The sequence below is a fragment of the Eptesicus fuscus genome, chromosome 6 (assembly GCF_027574615.1).
Source record: "Eptesicus fuscus isolate TK198812 chromosome 6, DD_ASM_mEF_20220401, whole genome shotgun sequence".
In the NCBI taxonomy this organism is placed as follows: Eukaryota; Metazoa; Chordata; class Mammalia; order Chiroptera; family Vespertilionidae; genus Eptesicus; species Eptesicus fuscus.
In genome coordinates this window covers 39764109-39776222 of record NC_072478.1, presented here as the reverse complement: position 1 = coordinate 39776222, position 12114 = coordinate 39764109, and the positions used below count along the sequence as shown (strand labels likewise).

At 46.5% G+C, this 12114-nt stretch overlaps 1 protein-coding gene across 3 annotated transcripts in view; it reads left to right on the top strand.

The window, feature by feature from the left end:
• The window catches only part of PALLD (palladin, cytoskeletal associated protein), a 406101-nt gene that overhangs the window by 354540 nt on the left and 39447 nt on the right, over positions 1-12114 (top strand). For 2 of the 3 annotated variants that reach the window (XM_054717655.1, XM_054717654.1), the window contains exon 10: positions 9073-9747. In XM_054717655.1, the coding sequence (XP_054573630.1) occupies positions 9073-9747 (675 nt within the window). The remainder of the gene's footprint in view (positions 1-9072; positions 9748-12114) is intronic. The other variant, XM_028152632.2, reaches the window with a different exon arrangement.

The window sequence follows — 12114 nt, the reverse complement described above, 5'->3', positions numbered from 1 at the left end:
TAGATCTCGGCTGAGATTGGACTTTGTGGCACAGATTGTGGTTTGTAGGTTATGGTTGTCATTGTTCCAACAAATAAGTGTAATTTAAAAATCATTTAGAAGTAAAGCAAATGTTGCTGAAGCAAACAAACAAAAAAGAATTGGAATTCAAGGCAGAGGTCTGGGTTAGAGACAGAGAGTAATGCCGGCAATGCTGTTGGCCCCTTGTACCAAGAGAAGGTAAAGAACGTTTACATCTTAATGGGGTGTCTGCAGAGAGCTGGCAAAGGACCAGTGAGGGAAATGGGGTGCCATGTTCATGGGAGAAGGACAAGAATGGTTGGTGGTGTCAGTGGTGGCAGGGAAGGAAAGGGTGGGAGCTCACACCGTCAGGAGGTACAGAGGTAGGAATGACAGAGGAAGGCCTGGGACTGCTGAATGCGCGTCCAAGCACAGCATAACCCTATCTTCACGTTGAACAGAACACCTTAAAATAATGGTTAGGCCCTGGCTGGTGTTGTTCAGTGGTTAGTGTCAGCCTACACACGGAAGGGTCTTGGGCTCGATACAGATCAAGGGAATGTACCTGCGATTCAGGTTCGATCCCTGGCCCCGGTCCAGGCACTTATGGAGGCTACCAATCAATGTGTCTTTCTCACATAGATGTCGATGTCTCTCTCCCCCCGCCCCATTCTCCTCCTCTTCCTCTGCCCTCTCCCTCCCTCCCTTCCACTCTCTCTAAAAATCAGTGGAAAAAATATTCGAAGGTGAGGATTAACACTAATAAAAATAATAATTTTTAGAAGGTTTATAAAATCAAGTCAAAGGACCAAAAAAGTTTTGTGGCCGAAAGAGGGGAAAGGCTTATTAACAGAACAGTGGCGACTGAGCCACTGAAATGGTTCCTGTTTCTTTAAGGGAGAACATTATAGCAGAACCACATCCAACCCAATTCCCATGGGAACTGTTCGAGGCACACAAAACCCAAAAGCTGTTTTTCCTAATTTTTGGACAGAATTTATCTACAAGTATATGTGTCTTAAGAAAAAAATGCAACTAATGTTAACCAATTAGGTGATGATTATTCATAGGATAAAAATACTGCCCCAAAGGTATCCTTTTTATAAGATTTACTATGGAATTATTTTAGTTGGCCTCTAATGCCTTCAAAATCTATTATTGTTAACCAAAAAAAAATAAAAAAATAAAAGAGATATTCCTCTCAAAAACAGTTGAAACATGCGAAAACAGCGTAAGTATAAAGCTGATATATGTATATGGATTTAGGGCAATATACTTGAACTTGGTGAGTTGTTTACAGTTCCTTTAACACTAGTTCCTTCATAATGTTTAAATGTTACTGGGCTAAAGAGTAAGGATCATAAAATCTAAAAATTTATTAGGGCCTTACAGATATTACATTATAAATTTTCACTTTAAAGTGGAGAAACTGGGCTCCAGAGAGGATAAGGGAATTATCCAAGTCATAAATACCTCGTGGCCAAGCGCAGTTGAACTATTTGAACATTTCTCTGGTTTGGTTGAGTCTGTGTTCATACTTGTAAATAACCTGCGTGATCATGGCTTTATCTGTGCAAGATATCTTACTTAGAAAAACACGGCTTAGAGAAACACAGTTTTTCTAAGAACTACCTTAGAAAAACACAGCTGTGTGACCCTGAGTGCTGTATAACTTGATGGCACAGCTGGTGTTGTACCTTAACAGAAATCTGGGGACTTTAATAAGATTCAATCGTATTTATTGAGCATCTAACAGGTGAACAGAGAGGGAGATACTGAAGATGAAATGTTTGAAAGGGGTAGAGAAATGAAAATACTGTTATTTGTCTTTTCAGTAGAATAAGGCCATTTGGTGAAAAGGTATAGATTGAATAAAGCCAGCGGGTGAGTAGGTAATGGTAGTTACTTTTGAAAGATATGGACTCTTTTGCCCTTAGTAATAATTCATTCTTACAAATACAAACTACACACCACTGTTTTAGAGATATTCAACTCAGCAAACATGGAACTAATATGGAAATGACACGGGATGGGACAAGTCTACCAATGATAAAAATGGAAATTTGAGTAAACATTAGTCAAATGAAACCCTAAAATATACAAATTATTTACTTCATTGTAAGACTGAAAGTTGAGTATTTGTCTGTCTCCCCGCCCCCCCCACCCCCAATTTTTTAAAATCTCAGAGAAATTTTATACTTAAGTTCCTCAACATCTATCACTCAGGTGGCTTTTCTTTGGTTGTTCCAGTTAGAAATGAGATCACTGATTTTGCTTCAAGCATTGACAGAAAGATCAGAGAACAGATTTTTTTCCCTTAAGAATGTACTTGATATCAACCTAAGAATTGATATCAAACATTTTCAGTTGGAAATAGTCCATATTAGTTCCTTTCATGCCCACTAAATTAGCATAGTTTTTGTAAGAATCAGCAGCTAAAACCTTCCTGCTGTTTTCACTCGCCTGTGTGGCAACAGAAATGAAAATTATTTAAGGCATTTCACTGTGAGGTGGAGTTGTTGCTTTTAGAACCTGACCTCACATTCCTCCCCCAGAATAGGCTGAGGCTGACATGCCCGAGCTCCACGTCACTCGGCTTCACCAGGCTTATCAGGACCGTGAATGCCACCGGAGCCTGTCCCTTATCACATGCGACTTATATTGGGACAACATCCTCTCCTCCCGGTGGGGCTGTCCGTGCTGGGGCCACGTCCTGCCGCGGGCCCTGCAGCCTTCACAGAGCCAGGTGACCGCCTACCCCACGGAGCAGCGGCTCTCCCCGCACCTCCGGAAGGAGAATTCTCCGCAACGGCCAGTGGGCTGCGGGCTGCATCAGAACACCATCTCCCAGCCTCCCCATCCTTACCCCGTGTGCCCCGTGAGAGACACAGCCAGCCTGTGTACTCCGGACACTTTCCCAGGAGGATTATGACTTGGTCAGCAGTTGCTCCCTCTCTTCTCGTGGTGCATGGAGTGACTTCAACTAGAGATCCGTGTTATGGATGAAGACACAGAGCTACTGTCCTTCTGCAGCACGGCCGAATGCAGGCTCATTGTAGGTGGGGGAGCCGAGCCTCTCTAGAAAAGACTCCAGTCCTGTGCTCACTTCACTCCTTCCTTGAACCCTCCCAGGGAGTTCACTGCACTCAGTCCTGGCTCTGTCTAGTCAACGTGATTTACAAAAGGCTCAGAATGAATTAAAGATCAAAGAAATGGTCTTTTAAAAAGACACCTATGTCATTTTGCAATATCTGTTAAACACACATTCCCAAAGCGGTCGGGTTTCATGGTAGCATTCTTGTATTTGTGGTATTTTGCAGAAAACCCAAGTCTACCACTGCCCTCTCCCCCAGCGTTATGGGGAATGTATTTAAATTCATCGTTATTTTTCTACTTACACCCTCCCCTACACCCCATGTAGTGCATTCTCACTTGGCTCTTGTTAACCTGTTTGTATTGTGTAAATGACTGTCCTCAAGGCTGTGATTTCCGTAAGAGAAGCAACAAGACCTTAGTGCCAGACCGAGTAAGGTGCCAGACACGGAGTCTCACCACGTGGACCGAGCTTCCCTGACGTGACGGCCTAAGTGGAAGCATGAGTAACAGAACAAGACCATGGAAGCACAAATCCAATCAAGTCGTAGATGGACCTTTAATGAGTACACCCTGAACTGCAGCCCTTGTGGGAGTGGCATATTCCATCTATTTTATCAGTTCTCGGAATTATTATATTAAACTGCCTCATACATAAGATCCTGAGCTAATCCCAGTCAGAGAGGAAAGTGTTGTGGGAACACACAGCAGTTTATCCCCTAATTATCTTCATTTGAAAATTTTTTTAAATGCCCCAGCCCATCGGGGGCGCTCTGTTACGGACTGCCCCTCGGGCTGTGCCTGGCCGCACAGTCAGGCATAGAACCTGCAGCCAGGGACGAGCATCGGGGTTGTCACTGGTGCCTCCGCCATGCTCCGTGCTGGGCGGGGTGCTGTGAGGGAGCTGGCTCAGCGCTGTGAGGATGCTGAGGTGTCACAGTGCTTGTGCTTATACACAGCGGGAAGGACCAGAGCGGCTCCCCGTGCAGAGGGTGCAGTGTGGCAGCTCTGCATCCTGCAGCGGCCTCTGTGTCACACGGTAAGAAACGAAAGGGAATATAGAAGCCAGCAACATGTTTATTCCGAAAGCACCGATGTCTTCCAGTGTCACGATCCCAGGAGCTTCCCCAGACAGTGAGAAATGCTCCGTCGTTATTGGTGTGAGCAGGGGATCAATTGCTGCTCACGGGCCAGACACTGCTCCAGAGGCAGACTGGGAATTTCCAATTTACATAGAAGTTGTTTTCCAGAAGTTCACTTTCACATCCTTTATTTCGAGCTTGGGCGGCAGCCCCCCCGGAGGAAGAGCGATAGGCAGTAACAGTGACTTACTTGTATTCGGTCTTTGCTTCCTTACTGAGCGCTTTGGGGAGAATGATGGAGCGTGCTATGGCGCCCACCAGGTTCTGCCCTTAGACAGGTGAGTTGACCTCACTAACCTCTGGGGAATTTAAAACCTGGGGATGATCACGGCCGCCCTCCCCGGCTGTAAATGAGTCAGCCCGGTGCCAGGAGCATGCCAGGTGCTGCCCCTCGTCTCCCCCCCCCACATGTGGCCATGTGAGCGGAAGGTGAGGAGCCGCTGCGAGGCCAGCCGTCTCGCCCCCCGACCCCTAGTTCCCTGCGTCCCCTCGTGCCACTGCCCCACTGCCGTGGCCCTTGCCAGCTCCTTGGGGGGGGGGGGGGGGGCACAGAGGAGGAGCGTTCCCTGCGGTAAGGAGAACATTATCTCCATTTTTAAACCTCCGTTTTGTAAAGTAACCAGGATGGGTGGGTTGTCTCTGGTGCTGCGGACATTTATTGAGCTCCTACGATGCCCAGGCACTGAGCTCACTGAATCCTCAGTCACCCCGCAGAGGAGCTGGTGGAGCCGCGTTCCAGGCCAGCACCACCCAACTGCCAGGCGCCTTTTCTCCCGCTCCCCCATGCCCCTGGCCGGCCCTGTCTCCAGGCGGCTTTCACGGGGTGGCAGAGATGGCTGAATTGGAAAGTAAACTGCGTTCTGCATCTGTCTGTCAAACCTGAAACTTTGCCTCTTTGACAATCTGTAAAACTCTTGTTAAAACCTGTGCCCAAACCATTGCAGGGGGTCGGGGGTCCCCTCTGGGGGAGCAGGGGTCCTGATTGTCTGTAATGTAGGAGAATCCACTGAGCTAGTATTTACATATTTCCTTCCTGAGCTGCCAAGATCCTCTCCCATGGTGGTCCCATTTCACCCTAAAAAAAAAAAAAAAAATCAAATTTGAAGTCAGGTATTCTTGAATATATCCTTAAATATGTAAATATCACAAATCTTGACTGATGATCCAGACCCTAAAGGCCCTGTGGCTGCATAAGAGTTAAATCCTTAGGAGGCAGAGATGACCACAGACTTCAAAAAAAATCATGTTGAAGGTCAGGGTTCTTTTTTACTGTCTTTTAAAAAGAAATGTTTTCCAATCACAGCTGGCATTCAGTACTATATGATTTCAGGTGTAGAGCGTAGTGGTTAGACATTTATATAACTTATGAGGCGACCCCCCCCTAAAAGTCTAGTACGAGGTCAGGGTTCTGTTCTGTGGACATGTCTGGTGGAGGGAAAGGGGACAGGGACAGACTGGTCTAACCTGGCTTAGGCAGGTAATGCTCCGTGACCTTAAGCAAGTTACTTACTAGTAAAATTCCTTTCCCATTTGTAAAGGGACTGTGACAGGTACATGACAAAAAAATCCAGACATCTCATTTCCTTAAGCATTTAAAACTTTACAATTGAAGGAGGGGTTGGAGTCGGGCCTTTCTTAGTCCTTTTGAATTGAGGGTGTGGTGGGGAGAGGGGAAAGAAAGCTGGGTGGGGTTTGATGGAGTAGGTGTGCAAAATAGAAGATTTGAACTTTGATACTCAAAGTGTAGCTGCAACTAGGGCTGTCTAGAATGTTTCATCTAAATGTTCAACCTTTACCCAGTATTTCCAAGAGGTTCAATGCAGTATCATTTTATTTCATTTTCAGAGAAAAGGGCTGCTGAAAAAAATGGGGAAACCAGAAAAGTGATGAATTTTTATAATAACTTTTAAGTAATTTCCAAAGGCCACAGGTATTCTTCCCTTTCTGGTACCTTTCATTTCTTTTGCCTTTTTATCTTGGTAAAATCAATTTTTATTTTAAAAAAACACAAAACAAAACAAAAACTTGCCTGGCTGGTGTGGCTCAGTGGTTGAACATTGACCTATGAACTAGGAGGTCATAGTTTGATTCCCAGTCAGGGCACATGCCCAGGTTGCTGGCTCAATCCCCAGTGTGGGGCGTGCAGGAGGCAGCTGATCAATGATTATCTCTCAGCACTGATGTTTCTATCTCTCTCTCCCTCTTCCTTTCTCTCATATCTATCTATCTATATATATATTAATATATTAAGTTTAATATATATATTAAACTTAATGAGGACTGAGAAAATGACTTAGAATTGGGCATTTCATCACCTCAGAATCCAGGTGTCAGATCCATTTAATTCAAGTATTTTTTTAAATGATGATTTGCACAGAAATCAAGTGAGACCCTTGAAGATTCAAAATAACTGTTTTGCTCTCCCTTCCCCCACCCCTCAAATTCCCTGAATATTGTCTTCCTCACTCAGTGCAAAACGGGGAGAGTGGAACCCCAGCAGAGTTCCTCATTGCAGTGTACACCAGTAGCCAAAACACTAGAATGCCTACTCGTTTCTTGTGAAATGCTACATGAATACTTTCTGGAACTGTCACTTACGACTAAAAGCAGCATCTCAGCAGCTTTGAGCCCACTTGGCTTCGCAAACTGGGTGGTTCTTTTAATGCCTGAGTGAGGAGGCTGGAGCCCGCACAGAAAGTTAGAACCGGTACAGTCGTGGTCTGGGCTTTGCTGCTCTGGCTTCTCTGGAGACTGGCTTCTCCGGAGCCACTCCCTAACCCTGGGTAGAGGACCCATCACACCACACACAGGGTATGACATGATGTTTGCAGCAGCCACGCCAGAGCCGCGACACAGAGATTTGCTGATGTCAGGCCAAGCTGAAAGTCCCTCAAAACGCAGGCTGGCCCAGGGTAGGGACGCTGTGGCTTTGAGGAGGACCCCACAGACCACTCCCAGGCCAGGTGCACAGGGCAGGTGAATGCTGATGAAGAACATTCCAGGAATGGGATGCATTTGCCACAGCTAGGAAATGAGATGGTAAAGGCAGGGCGGTCAGAAAGGAGTGTTTGGGGATTCAGAATGAGAGCACAGCCTGATGGGTTTTAGAGCTGGTGGGTGGTTTTTATGAGTTCTATTCCTGGGCCAGTTCTAAACACATGAGCAAGGAGCACATGTGCTAGACAGCCTCCCCCAACCGCACAGACATCGGACTTCGGTGTCCTGGAGAATTCCAGCAGTGGCAGGGATGCTTGTAAAATGCTGAGAGTACGTTCCACGGGACCCACAGAGTTCTTTGGTGTTGGAACCTTGGAAGCTCTGCACATTATTAAGCATGTGGAATCATCTTCTCTTTATAATTTTTAGTTCCCCAAAATGTGTAATCACCCAGGAATCACTTTACTGGGTGATTACAGAAGCAAAGAGCAAACACAGGAAGGCAAATAGGACTTTTTTGCTGATGTTCCCACAGCTAATGATGCTTAATAACAGATCTAAATCTTGTTTTATACCTTTACCAGCAGCTTCAATTCCTGATATTGCCTTGGATGTATAAAAGCTTGATTTTTGAAGATGAAATACCTATGGATAAGGAAGATTTTGAGTTTTGGGGCTTTATTTAGTTTGAAAAGGTGTAAAGTTGGGCCCTGGCCAGTGTGGCTCAGTTGGTCCAGAGTACCAAAACGTTGCGGATTTGATTCCTGGTCAGGGCACATTCCCTGGTTGAGGGCTCAATCCCCTGTAGGGGGCATGCAGGAGGCAGCTCATATATGTTTCACTCTCACATCGATGTTTCTCTCTCCCTCTCCCTCTCCCTTCCTTTCTCTCTAAAGAAAAGGTTTAAAGTTGGGAACATACCTTTTCCCCTATTGGTGGAATGAGTATGTGGCCTGTTTTATCTGCTTGTTATAGTGCCACCTTCTGTTGAAGTCCGTTTTGACAGCCATTGGTCACGATGCAGTGAATATGGGAAAACAATATATAAAATTCAGTTAAAAAGGAAAGCTTCTGAGTAAAATATAGCTAACTGCTAACCTTAAAAATTCAAAAATTAATTTAATTTAAAATTTTAATTCAAAAATAAAAATTCAATCTCTTCTTGGTGGTGGAAAATACTTGGGGAATTAAAACTGCATTATTATAAAATTAATAACTTGTTATTCCTTATTAAACACCTACATTTAAAAAATAGATATTATTTGCATATGTTTTAGATATGGCACAAAATAGCTAATATTTTTATCAATGTTTATTAAGGTTTGTATAAAAATTGGCATTTCGGATTACTAATATTTCAGGCATGGGAAATTTTGCACGTTTTTTAGGGAACAAATGCAGAAATTGCAGTGGATCTAACCTCCACTATCAGCCTGTGGTGTTTATCAAAGGCAGAGTTGACAGCCTGGAGTAGGCAAAACGGACTAACCTAAGTCTGCCAAAAACAACTCCTATCAAGTGGGGTTTTTTTCCTTTTAATTTTCTCATTCTGATAAAATTCGTATTCTGAAAATTGGCTACAAATGAGAGGACTGAGACTCGTGTCAAACGTTTTTCTTTCAATACTTGGGTTCCATGAGAATGAAACACGGCTCTTGGAAGTCGGACCGAGTTCCCATCATGATTTGTATAAACTGATCTGAGTCGATAGGTAAAACTTAACTCAGACACGGGGCTCAGATCACACCGGATTGCCTCCGGGCTGGTGACCCGAGCCTGGCTCTCCAGGGGGAGCGGGCGGGCACGGGGAGCCGCCTGCTCACAGCCTGACCTCGCTGCGCCCAAGGCACCTTCCTTCCCGTTCCCTCTCTCAAGGTGTCGCTTTTGTCTCTCTTCCCAGGGACCCTCTGAAAATCCAGCAACTGCAGAACCAGATCCGCCTGGAGCAGGAGGCCAGCGTGCGGCACCCGGCGGCCGGCACCCCGGGCAGCGCGCCCCCCTCGCCGCCCTTCCCGCCGCCGCCCGCCTTCCCCGAGCTCGCGGCCTGCGCGTCGCCCTCGGCCCTGGAGCCCATGAGCGCCCTCGCCTCGCGCGCCGCCCCCGCCATGCAGTCCTCCGGCTCCTTCAACTACGCGCGCCCCAAGCAGTTCATCGCGGCCCAGAACCTCGGGCCCGCGTCCAGCCAGGGCACCCCGGCCTCCAGCCCCAGCTCCTCCAGCCTCCCGTCGCCCCTGTCCCCGACGCCCAAGCCTTTTGGCCGCGCGCCCGCGCCGCCCTTCGTGCAGCCCTTCGGCGCCGAGGCCGAGGCCCCGTGGAGTCCGTCCTCGCCGTCGCCCCCGCCGCCGCCGCCCCCGGTCTTCAGCCCCACCGCGGCCTTCCCGGTGCCCGACGTGTTCCCGCTGCCGCCGCCGCCGCCGCCGCTGCCAAGCTCGGCCCCGGCCTCCCACTGCGCCTCCCCCGCCGCCCGCTTCGGCCACAGCCACTCGCCCGCCGCCTTCCTCAGCTCCATGCTGCCCTCGCAGCCGCCGCCGGTCGCTGTCAACGCCCTGGGCCTGCCCAAGGGCGTCACCCCCGCGTGAGTGACAGCCACACCCTCTCCCCTCCCCCCTGGGGTGGGTGGCCTGGCCCCTGCCCCATGCACCCCTTGGCCTGCAGCCCCAAGGGGTACCACTGGAACCTTTTTACATACCTACCTTCTTCCGATTTTTAAATTCTCATCTTAAATACCAAGCTGCTCTTGCCGTCACTAAGAGCAACCCTTTCTTCTGCATTAAGTAACTGGAGATCTTCTCGGGAGTGACCCACATCTAAGAAGTGCTTTTCCATTGATGGCAGTGGCCTCAGCTACCACTTCCTGAGCACAGTGCAGTTCACTATGTCCCCTCATTTGATACACTTCTAAGACAGAGGAAGGATTCCAGTAGTTAGACAGCTTGCCAGGCTCACACAGCCTCCACATGGAGATTGGAAGTGCCTGTCTGACTCCACATCCATGCTCAGACCACCAAACTCTGTACCGTCAAAACCGGTTCTCACATGTCTCCTATCTCCAACAATTCGGTTCCTGACCAAGCTGTTCACAGAAAAAAAATGTCTCCGTTATTGACCAACACTTCCGTTTTCGACCTTTCATGTTGACACCTCAAAAGCGTCTCTCAGGCAACAAATAAAGGAGAGAATGCTTTTAAATCCACAATTAGCACCATTTTAAAACATAAAGAGGCCATCAAGAGCGCTAATGTTGCTAAGGATGTGAAAGTGCTCACAAAACAACAATCCCAGACAGTTTGGGTAGGAAAACTGTGGTGGATCGGATAAAGGAAAGCAGTCAGGCAGTGACAGTGTTTCGAAGGCAGTGATATATGAAACATCCCTTTAATGCTAGTAGGGGGTGGTTCCATAAATTTAAGACGTGTTTATTTAACGATTAAACAGTACATGAGACATGTACTGTATATAAGAAAGGTTAAAACAGGCAATCATTTGGGAGTCTGGGACAGATTAATTCCATTTACATTATTCCTAATGGGGAAAAAGGATTTGGTTTTTGAACAATCGCTTCTCAGACAGCCTTCCAGAGTGAACTGAGTTTGAGAAATGAGGTTCCTCTGTATCTTAATATTTCAGATCAATATGACAATAGAGGTGGAGGGGCTTCGTTATGACGTGTATACAATGTTCCTGAACTATCTAACAGAATTAGTTTACATTTAGGTAGTGGTTGATTGGAAGGGGGTGCCTGTCTTTAAATAAGTGTGCAGTCTAGTGAAGACATGATGGCGCCGGTTCTGACCCCAGCCAGCAGTGATCTCAGGGGAGTGACAGGGATCCGCTGTTTCTCTATTTGCATATTATCTCAGACCTGTCTTTCCTTCTGTCGCAATGATGACATGCAGCCGTCTGAAATTTTTAAATAGAAAAGCTATGCAGATAAACACGATGACATCTACGAAGGTACAGTAAAGCCTTCAAAGGAACATCGTACGGGTGTTTGGCGTGTCTTGTTGAAGAGTAAGTGTGTAAAAGCTAGCACCCGCTCCTTTTACTGAAGAGTTCAGAAATACGTACGTGCTAGCAGAGGTCCAGCCAGTTCCCATACCTCAACTCCTCCTGTTGAATCCCTCCCGACTCCAGAGTCTGCCAGAATCCCAGTGTTGTCCAGAGGGAAAAGAAGGAAAGGCTCCTAGAGAATATAAATGAGGAGACCTTAGGATGCAGGCTCTTTTCATCTGTGTGGAACCGCTTTCCTTTCTGGGCTGTACGAACGCCGCTTTAGGAAGAGCATTGCTGTGATTGACTGTGACGTGGCGTGTCAAGGCGCTTTGCTTAGCAGTGTCTTGTTTTGTCAGGCACCTTCTAACCGTTGATTACACGAATTCGAAATCTGGCTTCTCCTCAAATCTTTATTGGAAAAAGTTCAGTCAAATGAATACATAAATAAGTGAAATAAAGGAGAGGTCTGTGTAGTAATGATGTGATAATGGGCTTCTACTGAAAGTTGAGTCGGCCGGATTGCCTGAGAAAACCTTTCTCTTTCTCCCCTGCTTCTCTGAGCTAGGAAATGAAGTATTATCTTGATACAAAGACACTAACTGCTGGCTTCAAAAAGTGGGTGTTTGTTGCATGACACTTTATCCTCTCTTGTAAGACGAAATGGTACCAAATCTTGCTTCCTAGGGAGGTAAGTACTATATAAAGAATGTACTGCTCCTCATGTAGGACTCTGATCAAAGAGTAGTCTGTCCAAGGCAGTGGGTGGTCATGCCTTTTATCTTCCTAAGTAGGAACAGCGGTTTTATTCTGATCTTGGACTTGGAAATTATCTGAAGAAGATAAAAACCTTAAGAGGTTTTAAGATCTTACCTCAAGTAATAGAAGCACTTGCTTCTTATTAGCATGTATTGCAGTGACTCATTTTATAGAGTAAAAATATTTTATACTT